Source organism: Olea europaea, chromosome 20 (assembly GCF_002742605.1).
Source record: "Olea europaea var. sylvestris chromosome 20, O_europaea_v1, whole genome shotgun sequence".
NCBI classification, from domain to species: domain Eukaryota; kingdom Viridiplantae; phylum Streptophyta; class Magnoliopsida; order Lamiales; family Oleaceae; genus Olea; species Olea europaea.
This window is the reverse complement of record NC_036256.1, coordinates 805,746-827,624: the sequence shown is the minus strand read 5'-3', so window position 1 is coordinate 827,624 and position 21,879 is coordinate 805,746. Positions and strand designations below refer to the sequence as shown.

Sequence of the window (21,879 nt, the reverse complement as noted above, 5' to 3'; positions counted from 1 at the left end):
CGAAGGCTCTCAATGTATTCAAACTTCTTAGCTATTCATTATACAATTCTATAGCTGCACAAATTTTTAGTTCCTAAGGAGTGTATGTTGCTCGATTTTGAACAAGAAGAAATGCAAATTTTTAGAAGAAATATTATCGGGATAATTTACAAAAAAAACCTAGATCATGTTTTATAATTTTCCCTATTCTCTAAAAAAATGAGAAAAGAATTCGCACAAATTAATAATGCTATAAATCCAAAATAGCCATCCATGATATTTTTGGTTAATGTAAAAAGTTTATTTTTTTTTCAAATAAATTCTAGTACAAGATAGATGATCATTGCAAATTGATCTCCATTATTGGACAGAAAACAGAATTAAAAATCTCAAATTTCAAATCTCGTAAGTGCTTATTGCTGAAATAGAAAATCGGAGGTAAAGTAAGTAGGGTTTCCTGCAGATGAAACCATGTTTTCCATTTCAGAGTTATTGGAATTGAACATATCATTGTTCATTTCGCAATCTCCCAGAAGACCCATGAAATTGTTGTCGGAATCTATGCAACCTGAGACAGCTGCATCATAACACTGATAATCCGAAATGGGGCAAGAACTTAACCTTGTTGTAGCCCCTAGGAGTTTCTCAATTGTGTCCTCATCATCTAATTGATTCCCAAATAAGTGACAATCAACATAATGTGGAGAATCCCTTTTCCGATCACCGGAACTTGATTCTTCAACAGCTTCAAAAGGGCTAGCTGAAAACCCTAATTCTTGAAATTCATTAGGTTTTGATTTTTGGCACGCGCTCAAATTCTCAAGTCGTTTGATCATCGTTTTCTCTCTTGCCCTTGCTCTTGCCTTGTCCCGGGACTCCCTCGTATTAGGTTTTGCTTTACGAACTACTTTGTAAATATAGTTTCTGTCATCTTTCTCATGTGGACTACCTGGACTTACACATTTTCCTGAAACTCCTTTGAATTTATTGTTTGAATTGTCCTCTATTACTGATGCTACTTTGCATTCTGAGACAGAAGACTCGCTCTTTACATTATCAACGCTGGAACTGCTCTTTACTTTATCAGGACGGTTTTTGGTCAGCTCCTTGATTGCCTTCTTCGATTTAGCGAATAGCCAATCAATGGTTTTGCTCGCTTTATCATAGCCTAACATGTCTTGTAGATCAAAAAATTTTCTAGCAACCTGGACTGAAAGTCTCATTCTTCTGTCTCTTATTCCTTGCGCCGTGCAAATCTTGCTGTGTCTATCCTTCTTTCCAGTTCTCTTTCGAGGGGTTGGACCAAGATTTCTCTTCCTCACCTGTGTAATAGCCTCACAATGAACTTGATCAGCAGAATTTTCATTCAATTTGCAGGGCTCACTATTACCTTCTGTTCCTTCCTTGTAATTTGTAGTATTAGTCCCTTCCATGGGCTGATTTTGTGACAATATTTGATTCAAAGGCAATTCATGGTTGTCTGAAAATGGTGAAGGGAAATTTATGAAACATGAAGTGTTATCTTGTCTGGAGATAGGGTTTCCATCATACGTAAACGACCATTTGAACAACGAGTCAAAGGGATCATCGTTTGAAGAAAACATGCTTATAACTGATATAGGTTCTTTTTCGTGACTTTTAAAGAGATTCGGGGAGATTTAAATTGAATGAAGAACAGTGAGAACTAAAATGAAGGTGGAAACTACTGGAAAATGAGGGAGAGAGTTTGAACCATATTTTCCTAGTAAAATTAAAGGTTACGGAAAAGCTAAAGTAGTACGAATTCGAATCAAGTCCAATGTCTAAGATGAGGTGGCGTATATAGTAGCGATGGTGATGGAAGGGAAAAGGTTGACAGGGCGGTGGATACTTTTTTATTTTTTTGCGGGGATACCACTTCATAAACAAGGGCACATTTGGCTAGGCTTAAAACATATACTTAAAATTAAGTTAATTTATTGAAAATAAGTAGTTTTTAAATTTCTTCTTTTTGTCAAAGATAAATTGCGTATAATATGTTTAGCTAAGCTTAAAATGCTAAATAGGAAGCCAAGATATAATGCTTTTTAGCATTTTTTTTATAGCAATACATTTTATATACTGTCAAGAAAAGTTGAAAATATTTAAACTCGTCCAAGCATGCTCAAGTTACTAATTTTAATATTATTCCCTACTTATTAGTTTCAAAATATAAAACTTTGTTTACTTGGAATCGAAAGATATAGTATAATATCCTCCATGTTTAGAAATAAAAATTTATTCAAAAATCATCCCTTCTTTGACATGTTATAAATGGAACAATAAAGAAAAGATTAGCATGACCCTTTTAGAGGACGACACAAAGAAATCTAGAAATGATCCAATTTCTTCTTTTTCGAAAACAAAAATTCACTTACAACTAAGTTCCAGTTTTATGCTTAGCTAGCCAAACATGTCCAAAAAAAGTGATGCCTATTCATAATTATGTACAATCAAAGACAATTAATACAACTTCTTTATGTATCTTTCATCCTAGTCAATTGTTTTCATGCATTCAACTTGGGAGAGCGAAACAGGGGATAAATAATACACGAGCTTATAATACAAAACTCACGTGATACAAAAAATTATATCCTGTATAGTACAACACGTTACATATCAATATACGTAACACGAATTTTTTCTTTTCTCTATTTGAGAATTTAATACGAACTACAATTGTGTATAATGTACAATTTACTTTGTGAATATTATTAGGTGAAAAGTGAAAATTAAAACTAGTTAAGTCAATAATTGTACCCAAGCCTATAAAACCTAAGGCCACGGGCAGGACAATTATTTGAACCCATAACAAACCTGCTTTATTTCCATTCAAGGACTTGTTTCTTTGACTGGAACATAACATGTTTCTTTGACTAGAATTGCAGAAAGGATCAATTTGACCAGTGGTGACTAGACTTTCTTCCGAATTTTAATTGGCCAACGTGATGGTCACGTTAGCTGAGTTGGATTTGGGGGACTGGGCTGGGCTTTAGTCCAGTCCCCCAGCCCATTTCAATTTTTGTAGGTAAAAAAAATTATAAGTAAAATTTTTTTTATGTTTAATTATTATTATTATTTTGGGTGTTAGTAAGTCGAGCTTAATCTTGATCATAGATGTTAAATTATCTTATTCGAAATCTAAATAATTGTATATGGCATAAAATTTATATATTTAATTCGTCATAATTATAGAAAACGTACTAATTAAAAATAAGGGGGAAATTATTCAATAATTCCCGATTCAACGTGCCCAAAATGACCCAGTGACAAGAAAATTAAATACAACAAATTTCCAGACTTGGGTTAGTTCAACCAGATAGCAAACACTTCAAAGTTCAACCACTGGACTTGGGTTAGTTATCTCTTCTTCTTCACCAATCTGCTGGCCGTTCATTTGGACGATGAAATCATCAAAACACTCATCGACGGTTCTAAATCGCTCATCGGGATAGAGGCTTGTGACTTCAACTTCATTAGGGCCATCAGTGGAGAAATTAACTTGACATCCCTTTATGAAAATGTCGTGTGTAAACGATGCCACTACGCTTTTAGGTATCATATTCTCTGCATCACTTTACATAACTTTAGTAGGTAATAAGTTAATATTTAGAAAATTGAAATCTCGATGTTAGAATTAAAAGTATTTTAATTGTGCATCCTAATCCCAAATCTACGTGTTGGGATGGAAATCGTGTATATAATTGACAAATTTTATGATATGCTTATTTTCTTTAAAATCGAGTCCACAGGTATGATCAATTGAGCATGTTTGGCTTAGCTTAAAGACGTCCAAGTAAAACTGTAAATTTTAAATTAAATAATGTGTTGTTAAAAAGTTGATAAAAATTACGAATCTTATAAAATGCATGGTTAAAAATAAATTGAAAATAAAAAATGAGTTTTAAGAAAATAAAAACCAAGCAGGTGTGAATACAAGATAAAACTGTTATAAAAGTAATTTTTTTGTCTAGTCCGACATACTAAATACGTCATTATTTTTACGAAATTCGTGAGGTTGTTAAGCATGTACCTTGTGCAGCAGCAAGTAGGTCATCTTCAGAGACGGTAACTCTTGGGAGGTTTCGACCAATTTTCTTCTCCCACAAAAGAGCAAGCTCATTCATGTTCAGACAATTGTTTGGTGGCCGAAAATGAACAGATTTGTTCAAAGTACGTACGTCTATAGCTGCTTTCATTGTGAACTTCCCAATATCAGAGCCTGCAACAAAATAAGCTGCAAAAGACCACAAAGTTAAGAATAATGCTTTCTAGTATCGACGGTGTTAGAGCACTAATTTAGGTAACATTATATGATATGTTCAATTAAAGAAGAAATTATACAATTCATTTAATTATACATTTAATTTAATGACACTTAGTACCACGTAGACTGATGTTATAACACCAATGGTGCTAAATAATATTACTCCCAAATTAGTTTCTAGTTATTATCGAATTAAAAGCAATTGCAACACGATTTTGCCGAAGGGATGTTTATGGTTCCTACTATATATATAAATTACACGGCATGCACATAGTAAAGGAAATCCTACATTAGGTGACTGGGCAATGGTGACTTCAATTAGACTTGATCAGATCAAATTAAAATGTTCTTGTACATTGACCCGATTTAACCACCCTTTTTGGCCCAACCAAGTCCCCTCCATTGCACATATTTAATTCCATTCCGACAGTGATAGTACGATAAAATTTTAGCTTCTTTTTCTTTTTTTTTCACATTGTTTCGCACCCTACCAAACAAACAAAGAGGGATTAGTCTCAAACCTTTAACATTTCCATCTCCATAAATTTGGAACTGGTCGAGCGGTGGTAAAACTTCTGAAGGGTGTTTGTTGTCATGGTAGGGCCAAGAAGCAATTGAATTGCAACAAATATAAGTATATGGAATTTCTGTCTCTTCAATCAGTCTTCTCACTGTCCTCTTCTCTTTGTACATGGAGAGCCCGGGTTCAACTGGATCCGCCCTATCGATATCGTGTCCAAATTCAGAAGGTAAAAATCTCTGAAAAGCCACCAATTTCTCAGACATTAAAATGAGTGTTCAAGAAAAAAGTATATCAAATTTTCAAGATTTTGCTACTTACTATTACCTTAATGGTTCCAACTGCTTTCAAGGCATGGATTAGGATCGACTGGTGCATTATGTTAGCACCGCCAACAGCTGATATTACTATGTCTATTTCATGCTCTTTTAGTATTTTCTCCATGAATTCTAGATCATTTATAGCACCCTGCAGATTTTCGACATAATTTAAAATCAACAACATAAATCCCTTCGAATCATTTTCTATCTTTCCGGAAAAAATAGCTATGCTCAACTACCCATGACCGTGAGTGTGCAAACATACATGTAAGATGGTGGCTCCTTTATCCTCAAAGGCTTTAACGGCTTTTGCCTCAGCTGGGCATTGTGGAAGTGATCGGATAAGAATATATGTTGATCCGCCCGTGTCAAGGCTTGCTTGTGCTATAAAATGGCCGATAAAACCGGTTGCTCCGACTATAAGGACTCGATTCTTGGCTAAAGAACCAATGATGGAAGCTGACATTTTAAGTGGTTGCTATTTGTTTGGAAACTTAGGATGTACTGTAAAGAATTTTACGGTTGATTTTCAAACAGGATTTGTAATAAAACCAAAAACACACAACAAGAACAAAAAAAGGAACACAAGAACACCAAAATTGTTGACCCAATTCAGCCGAAATAGGCCTAATCTGGTGGGTTCAGGGACAGCCCGTTCCACTATGGCACAATCTACCTTCCAAGAGAGTAAGAGTACATCAAAAACCACTCAGATCACAAGGTTTCAATCACCGATCTACAAGATCTTGTGAAACACAACCCTTGAAATCAGCTAAACGTTTAGGAATTTCACAATACAAGATTAGCCACTCTCTTAGGCCTGATCAATAACCAAAACTATAAACCCCATGACACAAGATCACAGAAACCTTACAACAAGAGAGAAATTTCAGGCTCAAAAACTCAGAAGCGAAGTAGAGTGAGAGACACAGAAGAGAGGAGGAGCAAAATCTGGAATAAATCAAAAGTCACGAGACTTTTGGGTAGAAAAGGACGGTCCATCTCCCAAGGGTTAATCTCAGCCTTCCATTTAATCCAATGGTCCAAAACGAGTCTCAACTAGCATAATCCAAGTGAATATCAAGCGTCCAATAATCGAGTGTCAATTAGGCAGATTTTTCCAAGTAAGTCGAAAACCCAATTGACAAAAATAGCACTCGTTTTAGAGTGTTTTGAGAAACAACACTTTTCATGTACTTAGATTGAAATGTTTGGTGCAAGAAAATATGCTTATAAGGAGACGAAGTTGACTAGGCGTTGGATAAGGGAGTAAGACAATTTACATAGTACAACAATAGTATGAGGATTTGATATATAGATTACTTTTAGTTTAATTTTGATTGTTTAAAATGAATTAATTAATGAGAGGAGTCGGTATTTATACATTTGTGCCAAATATGTGTCAAAATTAGTTAATTCATTTGTGTCCAAACCACTAACAAAGCATTTTTTTGGGGAGAGAAGAGTAAGAGGGTAAGTTATAAACTGACGCATATTCATGAAATTTAAATGTAAGACGTATCTATCGTTAAATTTATGATGAATTAATGAATTGTTTTGCACGATGTTCGATTTTAAAACTTTGTAATTTTTAATATATCGACTAGTGATCCAATTTACTATGCAACAATGACACGTGGTAGAAAAAAGTACAATTTAAGTTCTCTAACAGGAATGACCTATTGTGCAAGTCATCAACAATTATTTACTCGAAATATGAGCAAGATTTAAAGGTTTTCGAATATTATCTTCCTCACGGGCCTCACCTAACTTTATTGGCGGATAATGCCAACTAACTTTTTGTCATCTAGGATTAGCTTTGTTAAGTGGAATTATGTATGTTATTTCTTTAAGAGAGAGAGAGAGAGAGAGAGAGAGAGAGAAATCAAGAAATACTGAAAAAAAAAAAGGTGATATAATGGGTACCTTATTACAACTTCATCCTAGCCACTAGTCCCGACTTCGGCTGGGTAGAGAGAAGGTAGAGTTTTCAATTTTTTCATACTGTCAAATAGTTGAATATCTTTCTTCTTCTTTATTTTTGTATTTTTTTTTTTTTGTGGTGTTGTCGTCAAAGATTTGAACAATGAAAATAGATTACGAGTGCCTGATCAAATTGATTAAGTCATGTAGGAAATGGGTTCAATTCTATTGATCTGTTAAGATGATTCAACTGCATACACCGCTGCACTTCCACTTGACACATATCGTAATGATAAATGGCTTGTCTCATCGTGACCTTCTTTTGAATTCTCAAAAGTTGTGATGCTCCTCCCCCATGAGAACAGAGAACCTTGCTAAGTTGTTGAGCATAATTATTATGGTTGTGCAAAGTCAATAAGATTTTTTTGCCGCTCCATCACCGTAGAGTGTGATTTTCTATTATAAGTTTCTTTTTATAATAATGAATTAATGCACCATTGGAAGATATGTAGCCTTATATTGAAGCAAACTTGTATAAATCTTGTGTGTTCTTGAGTGTCTACTTTTCTTTTTGGCGAATTGATTGCTCTATTTATAATAATTTTAAGCTTTGTAATTCTCAACAAACCCATCGTTGTCTCGATTGTGCTACCGAATGCTATGGGGAAGACGGCTCAATGGATTTTCGCTAATTCTACAATGTAACTACTAGATTGATTGGAATATTGTGATGGATTCACGTATGGGATACGAATAAGAGAATACTATATAGAATAAAACGCAGCAAATTTTCCCCTATTCAACATACATTCTAGTGAAGTGCAAAAGTTTCTATTAGATTAATGCTAGTGTAACAACTAACATCCTTGCCTCCATGCATCTTTGGTTGAATTTTCTGCCTGCAAATCACGCCATTCTTAACTGCAGCATACATGATTCAGATTTAAATGGTTGAGGCTAGACGCCTTCCCTACCTTATTAACGGTGCCATTCGAGAAAAAGTTAGCATGTTTGCTTGGCAAGGCTTAATTTTTTTTTCTAGGTTGATTAATTAATTATTTATTTATTATAGAACTTCCAACTTACTATTCACTCATTCCCACATTCTACAAAAATTTACAACTTAAAAGCATTAAAAAAATAAAATAAAATAAAACTTTGCCAATCATTTTTTTAATCAAAATTGCTTTTGTCTACTAAGTGCATTGAGCTTTAACTTAAAAAAAAAAAAAAAAAAAAAAATCCATTCCAAACACACTCTAAATCATCAAACTACATATTTTACATTTTAGAAAATTACCGATAATATCCGTAGTGATTTTCTATAAAATTGCCAACTGTTAATTTCTATCGGCAGTTTTTATCGGCCGCTTTACATATTTTATCTTTTTAAAGAATTATTATCCACAAAAATTCCAAAGGTAACTTTAATTTATTGTAACTTTCCCTTTTTGTTAATAAGTTGGTATTCTCATTATTTAAACCATTGAGAATGTATATATTGTCACGCCACGCACTAAACCACTTCCGCAATAGTGAGGCACGCACTATAAATTAAATCTATTGAAGTGACAAAAGTGCCCCCCATAATCGAAGCGTTTGGCTATCCGAGATGCTCCCTTAACAGACATCTCCGCTGCTAGTTTCAAAAGCATTTCTTTGTCAAAATCCTCTATGGATATGATATCTCCATGAGTCTAGTTGATGTGACATTAACTTTATGCCAACTCAATCCAGCAACTTTATGTCAACTCAATCCAGGGAAATTGATGACCTGCCCACTCTAGACGTGGTTGATTGATACCTACGAGCAGACGTCTCACGCCGTCAGATGCATACACGTATCCCACATCCAACGGTGCTCCTCATCTATAAATACTCAAGGTTTGACAAAAGGTACAAGGTAATGAAACATATACTAAATTAAGCTCTCCACACTCAAGCATTATATATTCTCCTCCCCACTCTCTTACACAATTCCGGCACTGTTTCGATCATCGTCCACTGACTTGACCATCGGAGTGTATACGACAACCACCACCCCCGCTAGTTCCGACCGTGTGCTCTTGATCGTGCGTTGTTGTATACAGGAAGGAACACGTGGAGTGGCTCTCGATTGGTCACGCGGAGGTCCATTTCGCGAGGTCAATAAATTGGCGCCGTCTATTGGAAATCTTCCGGTCCAAAAGCTCCACATTTTCCACCAGAAGAGCCACCGACAAACTATCGACTTATACTGAAAATGGCACATTCTTGAAAAAGAACAAAGTCAACCTACAATCAGAGTCCTTAACACCCTTGAAAAAGTAGGCAAGATGAGTTATAGTAATGAGGATACAAATTTTGAAGGGCACAGGGACGCCTTTGAAGAAGAGGTGATCCGGACCTAGGGATGGCAATTTGAACTATTAAAATCGAAAATCACGGTTAACCGAACCGAATGGGGTGAAAAAAATCAAATCAATGGTGCAATGGGGCGGGTATGGTATTTGACTTTAATGAACCGATTCGTGACGGTGCAGGTATGGTATTTATGTTGCTGAATTGAAACCGAACCGATTACCCGCTTAAAAAAATCATTCTTTTATTAGGGATGACAAGGTTTAGTGAGGAGGAAGTTGACGAAGAGGTACATTTTTTTTATTTAAATCTTAGTTAAAACCATTTTGGATTAGGTAGTATTATTGTATTCTCTACTTACATTTCTTATTTACTATATAAGAATCAATTTTGAGTGCTGACCTATACTAGTAAGAGTTGGGGGGAAGAATGAATATTGAATATGAGTTAAGGTTGAAGCTTTCGATTTATTGAGCATGAATCAAGTAACTACAATGCACAAGAATCAAGAATGAAGAAAAAGTTTAATATTGTTATATTCATAATATTGTTTGTTAAATTTGTATTTTGCAATTGGAATTGGGGATAATGTTTGCATTTTCGTTTTGGAATATTATGTTTTTATTTTCATTGACTCTCTCTTCATAAATTATTTTATATTAATTTGACGGATGGACCTATAAAAAATAATTTATTTTAGTGGTTATTAACCGAATCGAGCCGAACCGATATACGAACCGAACCGAACCAATTTACGTGGTTATGGTATGACAAAAAACTTGACGATTCGGTGATGGTTTTGGACGAACCGAACCGTTGCCATCCTTATCTGGACCAATGTCACGCATCGGAGACCCCATCACCGACATCACTGGGACAACATGACAACAACACTCACCAAAGGGATGGCTCACAGAGCCCCAAGCATGAGAGACATTGCAGCCCGAAACTTGGTGATGCGTGAATTCTTCATGCAAGCCCAAGGACAGCATGACTTTCCAATGCCACGAGAGCAAAACCCAGCATCTTATTCCCAGGGTCATTCAAATAACCACAGGGAACACCCCATTGAGAGGGAAGTGGGAGTGGATGTCACTTCTTACACCCAAGGTACTCACACAGCAAAACCACAGCTGGGAGAAAACTTCCCCCAGATTACGAACCTCAAAGCTCGATTATTATCTTCAACCGAATAGGTCGAAATCCTAGCAATAGGGTCCACTCTATACAAAGGTCAACTTAGCATGTGAAGGAGCAGGAGCAAGAACAAGAGGCACCTCCTCCATCTGAGAATAGGCGAGAGATAAGAAACCTAGTGGATTGGGGTAGTCGGGAAGAGGCACCTCCACCTCCCCAAAATGCATCAGAGGGGAAAGGTTCTGAAGGGCCATGTCGCTCCTACGAAATTGATGACGATGATGACAACCTCCCTTTCTCTAAAGAAATTTGAAGCTACCCAATGCCTGCGAACTTCATACCCCCTAAAATCCCTAAGTATGAAGGAAAGGAAGCCCACAGAAACACCTAACTAAGTACATGATGCAGATGAACCTCAGAGGAGCCTCATCGGCACAGAAATGTAGGGCCTTCCATCTAACCCTCACCGAAGCTGTTGAGGTGTGGTACAACAGATTACCACTTCTGTGTATCAGAAGTTGGCCAGACTTGAAGAAGGTATTCTTGAACTAATACCTTTCACGAAGGAAAGGAGAGGCCTCAGTGCAACGCCTACAAGATATCAGGCAAGCTCCTGGCGAGATGCTGAAAAGCTATCTTGCCAGATTCACTGATGAAATTACATATTGCGAGCAAGTCACTGATAGGGAGGCCCTCTCAACCCTAAAAGGAGGCTCTAACATAAACACATTGTTCTGGAGAGACGTACAAAGTAAGAATCCAGGTACTTACGACGAACTGGTTGAGATGATGAGGGTTGAAATCGTCAATGAGGAGATGATTGACCACCAGAATTGTGCAACTCAGGGACTTCCTTCGTCTCAGAGGCAGATGGGTCAAAGACCAGCGGTACACTTCGTCACCCAGGAATGGACCCAGACAGGTCACACAGTAGCCCCCAGATCCGGACAGGCATTGGCTTCAGCCACTCTAAATGCAGTGTCAGTGCTGGCATATGAAAATACCCCTGTCGGAACAGGACCTTCCGGGAGAACAAACAACCGACGCAAGAAAAAAAAGCAGGCGAGCAGGTCCTTGGAAGGGACAAAGTTTTGCACATTTCACCAACTCTATGGTCATGACATCAACGAATGCAGAGACGCACCTCGATCATCAAACCAGGGCAGCTCACCCTCCTCCAAGAAAAACCATTATCATGAACACTCCCACATGTCCACCTCTCCAAACAGGGAGTTGAGGTGACAGAGAAATCGTTCACCTCGAAAGAGAGAGATGAGAGATAGATCTCGAGGAGAATCCAGGCAAAGGAATCGGGCACCAGCCACCAGAGGCGATATCATCCGGGAAATTGATACAATCATTGGGAAACCCAACATCGGGGCAACACCAGGAACGCCCAGAGGAACTACACAAGGGAAACAAAGGATCCACCAATGATTAGTTACATTGTAAATCAATCCCAAGAGGCTAACAGGATGGCTCCAATCACTTTCTCTCAAGAAGATGTACAAGGAGTTAATCATCCCAATTGTGATGCGTTGGTAGTAAGAGTCGTAGTGGCTCGAAACGGACTCAAGCGCATGCTCGTTGACAATGGTAGCTCGGTGAATATACTGTTCAGATCTACCTTTGACAAAATACATATTGAACATGGGTTGAACACCATGACCGACCTGATATTCGGATTCACCGGTGACAGCATCGTCCCACGAGGACGAATTACTCTACCTGTCGAGATGGGGTCAGCCTCTCTAATGGCCCACCACTTCATGGAATTCCTGGTGGTAGACCACAGATCAGCCTACCATGGAGTCTTAGGTCGACCTGTCCTGAAAGATCTTTGGGCGGTCACTTGCATCCATTACTTGTGTATGAAGTTCTCAACTGAGCATAGGAATGCTACAATTCGAGACGACCAGATGGGCTCAAGAGCATATTACCTCAACTTTCTACGAAAATTCGAACCCCACACTGTTAATGTCATTATAACAGAGGTCGCCAATGGAGCCGACATGGACATAGAAATGCTCGACTCCCCTGAGCAAGGGCATATCTCCGAACAGGAGAAAGACGTCGATATGGTAGAGGCTCCTGAAGAAGGGCACCTCTTGACGAGTTGAATCCTCGAATTATTAAGTCTAAACTAAATGCCACCCTAATGGAAGAGCTAAAAACTTTCTCCATCAACCCTAAGGACCTCACTTAGGTCTTGTGGATTGAAAAAGCGCTATCCCCCGAAGTGAAGGAAGAAATGATGAACTTCCTAAAAAGGAACCTGGACATCTTTGCTTGGAAGCACGAAGACATGGTGGGAATAGACCCAAGGATCAGTTGTCATCATCTTAATATCAACCCCTCATGTACCCCACATCAACAGAAAAGACGAGTCCTCAACTCAGAGCGATATGAGGCACTCAAAGAAGAAGTCGACAAACTCAGTTGAAGCAGCTTCATTAGAGAAGTCATCTACCTGAAGTGGATATCCAACCCAGTCCTCGTGAAGAAACCTAGCGAGAAATGGAGGGTGTGCGTAGACTTCACAAATTTGAACAAAGCATGCCCTAAGGACAGCTTCTCTCTCCCAAGGATAGACCAACTTGTGGACTCCACTGCTGGACATGAACTCTTAAGCTTCATGGATACATACTCAGGGTACAACCAGATATCCATGTTCTGACCTAATGAGAAATCCACATCGTTCATCACGGACAGAAGATTATATTGCTATAAGGTGATACCCTTCGGATTGAAAAATGTCAAAGCTACTTATCAAAGGCTGGTCAACATGATATTTGCCGAGCTCATTGGCAAAATCATGAAAGTCTACGTGGACGACATGCTAGTTAAAATCTTCCAGGCGAAAAAACACGTAAGTCACCTCGACCAGACCTTTTAGATTCTCAAAAAGTATAAAATGAAATTGGACCCTCTCAAGTGCACCTTCAGGATAGCTTCAGGTCAATTTTTGGGATATATTATAAACCAAAGAGAAATCGAGGCGAATTTGAAAAAGATAAGGGCCTTACTGAAAATTAGGTCACCTAAGAAGCCAAAGGAGGTCCAAAACCTCAATGGCCGATTAGTCGCACTCAGTTGCTTCATCTCCAAGGCCACTGACAAGAGCATACCTTTCCTCAAAGTCTTGAAACAATAAAAGAAGTTCCAATGAATAGATGAGTGCGATGGAGCCTTCCAAGCGCTGAAAAAGTACTTAGGAGAGGCACCTCTACTGTCTAAACCCGAACCACTACAATCACTGTTACTGTACTTAGCGGTCTCAGACGAGGCTGTCAGCACAATCCTTGTCAGAGGAGAAAACATGCATCAATTGCTGGTATACTATATAAGCAAATCACTACTCCCAGTAGGGACACACTACCCAGATATGGAGAAGCTGGCGCTCTTCTTTGTCACTGTATCAAGGAAGCTGATGCCATATTTTTAGGCCCATTCAATTAAAGTTCTCACCAATTTTTCATTAAAATAAGTGTTGCAGAGAACAGACGCTTCAAGCCATTTGCTAAAATGGGCAATCGAGTTCAGCGAGTTCGACCTACTGTTCCGACCCTGAAACGTTATCAAGGGCTAGGCCCTTGCGAATTTTGTGGCCGAATTTGCCAAAATCCCAGAAATGGAAGCAACAATGGAACCAGAAGAGTTCCCAACATGGAACCTATTTGTGGATGGATCGTCAGGAGAGACTGGCTCCGGGGCAGGAGTTGTTTTGGAAAGCCCAGAGGGCCATAAGCTAAACTGTGTAGTTAGGTTTAGCTTCAAAGCCTCGAACAACGCTGCAGAATATAAGGCCCTCCTAGCAGGCCTTAGACTAGCGAAAGAAATGTCAGTCAAAAGGCTCCTAGCAAGCAGTGACTCGCAGCTTGTGGTAAGTCAGGTTAACGGAAAGTTTGCAGCCAAAGACAGTGGTATGACTGCATATCTGAAATTGGTTCTGAACCTAGTCCCTCACTTCGAGAGATTCGACTGATTCAAGCCTCATGCCTCAAAAATATACACATTGATGCCCTGTCCAAGTTGGCCAGCAGCAGGGATTCGGAGCTACTAAAGATTGTCCCAATTGAGCACCTACCGAAGCCCTCCATCTCTGGAGGCGAAGAAATACTATGGATTGAAGGCACCCCACTTTGGATGCAACCCATTATAGCCTATCTCAACGATCAATCACTACCACCCTCAAAGAACGAAGCGAAGAAGTTGAGAAGAAGAGCTGCTCACTTCATACTTCAAGATGGTGTGTTATATAAAAGAGGCTTCTCATCAACCCTACTCCAGTGCGTTGGAGGGAAAGAGGCCTTATACATCCTAAGAGAAATTCATGAGGGAGTCTACGGTAACCACTCTGGTGGAGCAGCCCTGGCACACATGGTACCTCGACAAGGGTATTTTTGGCCGACCCTGAAAAGGGATTCCTGTCAATTTGTTCAAAAATGTGACGAGTACCAGCGGTTTGCCAATATTCAGAGACAGCGTTCTCAGAAACTCTCCGTAGTCACCAGCCGATGGCCTTTCTCCAAATGGGATATAGACTTCATCGGTCCTCTCCCAAAAGGGAGAGGAAGTGCAACCTTTGTCGTAGTTTCCATCGATTACTTTACTAAGTGGATCGAAGCTGAACCTCTAGCAAAAATCACTAAGGTGAACACCACAAAGTTCGTCTAGAAGATCATTTACAGGTTCGGCATTCCCCACTCCCTAGTATCTGACAACTGAAGGCAGTTTGATAACAAAAAGATGCCAGACTTGTGTGAAAAACTCAGCATAAAGAAGGACTTCTCAACACCTCATCACCCCCAAGCAAATGGGTAAGTTGAGGCAGTAAACAAAACTATCCAGCATATCCTGAAAGAAAGCTTGACGCCTCAAAAGGGGTATGGGTCGATAAGCTTCCTCATGTCCTCTGGGCTATTCGAACAACTAGCCGAACCGCAATAGGAGAAACACATTTCTCCATGACCTACGAAGCCAAAGCCATGAGTCTGATGGAGGTGGAAATCCTCTCTCACCGTCGGATACATTTCAATGAGATCGGCAACGACGAAACTCGAGTGTATGAACTCAACCTCCTTGAAGAAATGAGGGATTCCTCCCAAATAAAATTGGTTAAGTATCAAAGACAATTGACCCACTATTACAACTCTAAGGTCAGAAACCAAACTCTTCGCCTGGAGAACCTCGTCCTCAGAAGGGTCTTCCAATCATCGAAGCCAACTGGATTCAGAGTGTTTGGGTCGACCTGGGAAGGTCCATATCATATCCACAAGGAGTCCCGACCCGGTACTTATGAAATCGAAGACATGGCAGGGAAAGTGCTACCTCATCATTGGAACATTGAACACTTGAGGAAGTACTTTCAGTGATAAGTGTATGTTTTGATCTGATCTCCATTTTGACCAGTTTATTGTAACATTCATATCTTACTAAGTGTTGAAATTGCCTTAGTGAAAGATACATTCTGGTACCTCAATCTCCATTATGTTCTATGGGTTATTTAAATGGTGCCTCAGTTAGTCAGTATTTTATATGGGTAAATTCTTTTCATCAGTTGGTTATTGTTGGCAAGTGATGCTTAATATTTACTTGTGTTCGTTACTCATCAAGATACAAACAGTTTGGCACAAATGAAAGAAGTATCAATACTTGGCCAAAAAATTTCATTTCATTAATATCAAAAAGATTACAAAAGTTGGGCCGAAGCCGTTGCAATGCGAGCCCTGATCTATTAGCACTATGGCCTTATCCTCCACTTCTACCGCCTCTTGGGGAGCCTCCGCAACTTCTTCGACAAATGCAATGTCTGGGCGACCTCCAGTAGGTCCATCGAACTCCGCCTCAAGAACAAAAGTGTCCAGTATCGGATGGACCTCCTTTAGCCGTTCTAGCATCGCCTAGGCATTCCAAGAGGCCCAATAGTTGGCGAAGATGTCATATAAAGGAAGCTCCTTGAAATGGTCGATGAAGTGCTGCACAGCTAACTTACCAACCACCTTCGCCTCAGCCTTCAAAGACTCAATCTCCTCTACTTGGGCCTCCACCCTCTACCTCAGCTCAGCCTTCTCTTTGTTCGAGGCCTCCAAAGCCTCTATAGCTAAACGTTGGTGCTCAATGGCGTGATAAAGTACCTCTTCAAAGCAGCCACCTGGTCTTCTGTCTCATGAAGCTCCTTCCTCAACCTTTCAACATCAGAGTTAGCTCTCCCCAGTCGGCTTTCGGCCTCTGCCCTCTTCCTCTCCACCTCAGTAGTCTTGGCCTTCGTCTCCCGCACTGCTTCCCTATATAGAAAGTTCACCTCCAACAGCTTGGCTAGGTTAACATTTTTTGCCCTAAGGTCTTTCACCAAGGCCTCAAGCTGAACACTAGTGCTCAGGGCTCTGGCAAGGATGTAGTGTTGGCAGAAGCTAGATCTTCCTCAATGCAGGAGGTAGTATGGTCCCTTCAAGCTTTAGTCTAATATTTATTGTGAGCCACAGCCACGGTTGTTGTCTTAGGGAAAAGAGCCCCAATACCTTCCCCACTAGCTCCTCCTCATTCCGGGCCAAGAAATCCACTCCTTTTTCTGGACGAGCCCTCTTTCTCCTCTGCTGATCGGGTTGCTGGGTCAGAGGCGCTGCAGGAATTGGGGCCGGAGTAGTGGTAGTCGGGTGAGCCTCCGGCAAAGATGCAACCCTTTCTCTGATCGCGGCCCCGATTGGGATCGTCGCCTGGCGCCTGGCAGTCCTCGCCACAATAGGGCCCTTGGATTGTTTTCCCTTCTTCAATAGGGGAGCCTCGGTCTCTTCATCTTCCTCCTCGACCATGGCAAGCTGATGTTTTTTGCTCGCCACAACCAGATCCTAGGTTTGCTTCTTATACATGGAAGAGGATGTTTTCAACGCTCGAACTTCAGCCATCATCTTCCGGATGGTCTTGAAGTCGAGCTTTAGAGGCCTCTTTTTGTTAAAGTCATCTGTAACAAAATAGAAAATCAATCAAGTATGAATGCTTCAATCATAGACTGTATTAAGGTAACCTCCATACTCACCCTAGGAGGCCATCAGCTCGTGCTCCACAAAATGGATATTCTTCCTTATGAGCTCGTTATAAGATCTTCTCTTCGAAGGAAACTGATATACGATGCAGATAGTGTCGTAGTCTTCTGTAGACAACTCGCACCGAGGTAGTGTACCTGCATGAAATCAGCAAGTTAAATTCAGAACTGAATGGGATAGATATGCAAGTAAATCCGAAGTTCCAGTACTCACTAAGATTTGAGTATTTTGTTGGTGTTATCAGGGGCGCCAGGGGGTCCCCCTCCAACATATCCCATCTCTCTGAAACCTAGCACCACGAACTCTTCCAGTCTTTTATGGAACTCGACAGGTTGAAAACGAATGAAGTATGGGCCCCCGAGGAGGTCAAATAATACCAACCCTTCGTTTTATCCCCCTGCTGCAACCTTAGGTATATTCAGGGTTTGGAAGATGGAGAAGGGCATCTCCTCACTGTAAGACACCTCTTTCCACAACATCCACAAACCCACCATTTGGCTTCAGGAGTTCGGGTTTAGCTGAGTAGAGGCTAGGCCATAAGACTTCAACACATACCTAAAGAAGGGGTGGATTGGTAGCCTGAGCCCCGCCCTAAGGATGGCCTCGCCAATCGCCACACACCCCGGCCTGGGGTAGTATGAGGCCCACATTATTCGGAATTCTATACTCAGTCCTAAGTCTGGCCATGTCGGTCGATTTTAATTTGGAAGGATAGTCGCACATCCCTAATAAACTGAAGTATCTACAAGACTATCTGGTTGTCTCCAGATATTCTCTCCCCTATAATCGCCTCAAAAATCTCAAATGAAGTGGCCAAAACGAGCTCATCTACCCCTGACAACCTCCTAGTCCCCTCCAGAACACCCACTACCCTCAGAGGCTATATTTTTCAGAAAAGTTGTAAAAACTCAAGAATACTTACGAAAGTCAACCGGAATGGGTATCCTAACGCCAGAAAGCTCAAAATCAACTCCTTAAAGTCGTCGAAGATCAGAAAGAGACTCAAAACTCGTCCAAAATCGCCACGAAATTTGAAAGCAATAGGGATTCTAAGTTTGCAAAGATGAAATGTTCGAATGGCACTAAGTCTCCCTTTTATAGGATACCTCAGACGATCCCCACCGTTGAATTCAAACAATGTCAATCTAGGCCGTTCATCTTATCACAAATCTGGATCTTTGAAATGAAACATCAGATTTGATCAACGCCCAAGATCTGACTGTGTCCCTCACGCCTAAGACGCGTCACCTCGAACAACAACAGACGTTAATAATAAGTAGCCGCAACAGCCCTTTTTTTGGGACAAGCATCATATCCAACTGTCGCCTTGAAAATACGTGATAGCTGTCATATCGATTAACGTCATAATAATAAGCACTTCGGATCAAGGCCAAGTTGTCCTAAATCACCTCGGATAAAGCTCCTCCTTAACTTTTCAGAGCTTCAATGCACCTTAGGTTCTTCACCTCGGACGCTACGTTCCCTAGCTCTACAAAGTTTAAGTCATCTCCCAACGCGTTGTCCCCTATGGGTCAACGCACCGATAATAGATACGCTTCTTCCTTAGCTTTTCAGAACTTCAACGCACCTGAGGTTCTTCGCCTCGGACGCTGCGTTCCCTAGCTCTACAAAGCTCAGGCCATTTCCTAACGCGTCATCCCCTGTGGGTCAACGCACCGATAGCATATATGCTTCTTCCCCAGCTTTTCAGAGCTTCAACGCACCTGAGGTTCTTCACTTCGGACGCTGCGTTCCCAAGCTCTACAAAGCTTCAGCCATCTTCCAACGCGTCGTCCCCTGTGGGTCAACACACCGATAGCAAATAGGCTTTCTCATCAACTCTTCAGAGCTTCAACGCAACGGTTGCAAATGAGCTCCTTACACCACCAGCATCATGGCTCACACGTGTCGGCCGGAAACTAACTTCCCTTCGCAATTTAACGAACTACCAAGACAAGCCTCCTACCAGCGTTGCTTCGATTTTAACAATACACTCCACCCACAAAGCCTTTGACGCATCTACTCGCTTCGCGCTCTAACGTTAGCACCACCAGATATTGCAAATCTCCCCTTCAGGTCCACACAATCAGATAAACAAGTCCACACATGATATGAATATTCATGCTTGAACTTCAGGGGACCACTATTACGCCTCACACTAAACCACTTCGACAATAGTGAAGTACGCACTATAAATTAAATCTACTGAAGCGACCGAAACGCCCCCCGTAACCAAAGTGCTTGGCTATCCGAGATGCTCCCTTAACGGACACCTCCGCTGCCAGTTTCAGAAGTATATCTTTGTCAAAATCCTCTATGGATGTGACATCTCCATGGGTCTAGTTGATGTGACATCAACTTTATGTCAACTCAATCCAGGGGAATTAATAACTCGTCCACTCTAGACGCGGCTAATTGACGCCTACGAGCAGCGTCTCACGCCGTCAAATGCACACACATATCCCACATCCAACGGTGCTCGTCATCTATAAATACTCAAGATTTTGCAAGAGGTAAAAGTTAATGAAACATCTACTAAATTAAGCTATCCACACTCAAGCATTATATATTCTCATCCCCACTCTCTTGCACAATTTCGATACTGTTTCGATCATCGTCCACTGACTTGATCGTCGGAGCGTATGCGGCCGCCGCCACCCCCACTGGTTTTAGCTGTGTGTTCCTGACCATGCGTTATTGTGTGCAGGGAGGAACATGTGAAGTGGCTCTAGATTGCCACGCGGAAGTCCATTTCGCGAGGTCTATATATATATAAATCCTTTGAAAATCTAAAGACTGATACTCCACCGACGGTTTGCATAAATTCGATGAATTGGGGTTCACAAATTGAAATGTACCTTCATCTTCAATTAATGGATTGAGCCCAATCCAATTGTAACCCACTAAACCATTAAATATTCAATAAAGCACAAAATTTAAACAGAATTGATACAAACGTTGACGTTTTCGAACTTGATCGGCCCTTTTTTTTTCTTTTTTTTTTTTTTAATCTTTCAATGATGCCACGTTAAGAGCAATGATTGATATACAGAATAATAAAATGGAAGAAAGATAAAGATAAAAAAAAAATAAAGAGTCAGTTAGAAGTCGATTAATAAAAATCACGTCATCATTCTGTAAATGTAATCATGATATACGGATAGCATTATTAAATTATCAATTAATGAACAAAAAGATTAACAAGAAATGGAGTTATAAAAAATGCAATAATTATTTTCTACTTTTTATATTGTCTAAGGGTCCGTTTGATTGTAAAGGTAGAAAATGTAAACCAATTCCATGTAAATTGAAAAAGAAAAAATCACCAAAATCATAGTAATTTGATTTCCACTCAATTGACCAAAAATATCATTTACGTGTTTATACTTTGGAATTCGAACTTCATTTTCACTTTTGTATCAAAATGTCAAAGTAGAAAATGAATTCCTCAAATATGACATTTTTCATGGAATTGAAGCCAATCAATCGGACCCTAAATGTTAATTCATAAACACTGGTATAAAATTCGAGTCTTTTTAGGAAATTGATTTGATTATATATTAAAAATAAATAATAAATAATTTTAAAAAAATCTAACCTCATTAAAAGAACTTTAGAAACGACGGGTTTACTCCTAAAATTATTTTTCTAATTTATTAATTGAATTTCATTTACCATCAATTCGGCTTCTATTCCCATTCGGCTTTGACCCTCAATTCTCTATAAATGTTTTCCATGTTAATTTGCCAAGGACCTCTGAATAGTTTTTTCAAAATCAATTTTTCTAAGGTGAGGTGATGCTGACAGCTTGAAGTGATTGCGTGTGGTGTGGTGTGGTGTGGTGTGGTGTGGCGTGGCGTGAGAAGATGAAATGTTTTTTTATTTTCGATTTTTTTAGTATGTTATTAATTGTTTTAGTGCAATTTATTTGTATTTTTGAAGAATTTAGACTTTAGTTGCAATTTTTCCTTTATTATTTTTTTGGTTGCTTTATTTTTATTTTTTTACCTATTTGTGTTTATTTAAAGAAGATGTTAAATTTGTCTTTTATATGATCATTATGTCCAAATTCATCAGAAATGACGAACTGCGCTAATTTCTTGAAGCTTGAGGATTATTTGCACCAAATACAAAGGATAGAAGCATGTATTGATATTTCACTCTAAAGTTGGAGATAAAGCCTCTGTATGATAGTGATTAAATTTAAATTTAAATTTAAGTTAAAGTTAATAATTAATTTTGACCACATATTTTATGAATTCACAACTTTTCATTGAAATTTTAATTTTAATTCTCATCAAATAAGGGCAAAATGTACACCCACAAAAAAGA

General features: G+C 39.5%; 3 protein-coding genes across 3 annotated transcripts; 1 reads left to right on the top strand and 2 right to left on the bottom strand.

Moving 5' to 3' along the window:
* Nucleotides 1-237: 237 nt before the first annotated feature.
* LOC111369190 (transcription factor TCP12-like) lies at nucleotides 238-1,715 on the bottom strand. The gene has a single exon (XM_022990665.1). The coding sequence runs from the start codon at nucleotides 1,581-1,583 to the stop codon at nucleotides 393-395; it is 1,191 nt and encodes a 396-aa protein (XP_022846433.1). The 5' UTR covers nucleotides 1,584-1,715; the 3' UTR covers nucleotides 238-392.
* Nucleotides 1,716-3,201: 1,486 nt separating this feature from the next.
* LOC111369334 (leucoanthocyanidin reductase-like) lies at nucleotides 3,202-6,047 on the bottom strand. The gene is made up of 5 exons (XM_022990811.1): nucleotides 5,370-6,047; nucleotides 5,112-5,252; nucleotides 4,786-5,023; nucleotides 4,031-4,234; nucleotides 3,202-3,564 (listed from the first exon to the last, which is right to left on the bottom strand). Exons 1-5 carry the CDS (start codon nucleotides 5,568-5,570, stop codon nucleotides 3,329-3,331), a joined length of 1,020 nt encoding a protein of 339 aa, XP_022846579.1. The 5' UTR covers nucleotides 5,571-6,047; the 3' UTR covers nucleotides 3,202-3,328.
* Nucleotides 6,048-14,135: 8,088 nt separating this feature from the next.
* On the top strand, nucleotides 14,136-16,092 carry LOC111369272. The gene is made up of 6 exons (XM_022990722.1): nucleotides 14,136-14,427; nucleotides 14,478-15,157; nucleotides 15,239-15,324; nucleotides 15,369-15,796; nucleotides 15,917-15,977; nucleotides 16,065-16,092. The coding sequence occupies exons 1-6, from the start codon at nucleotides 14,136-14,138 to the stop codon at nucleotides 16,090-16,092; spliced, it is 1,575 nt and encodes a 524-aa protein (XP_022846490.1).
* The last annotated feature ends 5,787 nt before the right edge of the window (nucleotides 16,093-21,879 follow it).

Coding starts and splice junctions, on each gene's coding strand:
- LOC111369334 (XM_022990811.1), bottom strand. CDS start 5,570: ATGTCAGCTTCCATCATTGGTTCTTTAGCCAAGAATCGAGTCCTTATA. Junction 5,253..5,369: donor AAGGAGCCACCATCTTACAT/GTATGTTTGCAC, acceptor GAAAATCTGCAG/GGTGCTATAAATGATCTAGA. Junction 3,565..4,030: donor CCTACTTGCTGCTGCACAAG/GTACATGCTTAA, acceptor AAAGTGATGCAG/AGAATATGATACCTAAAAGC.
- LOC111369190 (XM_022990665.1), bottom strand. CDS start 1,583: ATGTTTTCTTCAAACGATGATCCCTTTGACTCGTTGTTCAAATGGTCG.
- LOC111369272 (XM_022990722.1), top strand. CDS start 14,136: ATGGAAGCAACAATGGAACCAGAAGAGTTCCCAACATGGAACCTATTT. Junction 15,158..15,238: donor CTCTAGCAAAAATCACTAAG/GTGAACACCACA, acceptor AACTGAAGGCAG/TTTGATAACAAAAAGATGCC. Junction 15,325..15,368: donor CATCACCCCCAAGCAAATGG/GTAAGTTGAGGC, acceptor ATATCCTGAAAG/AAAGCTTGACGCCTCAAAAG.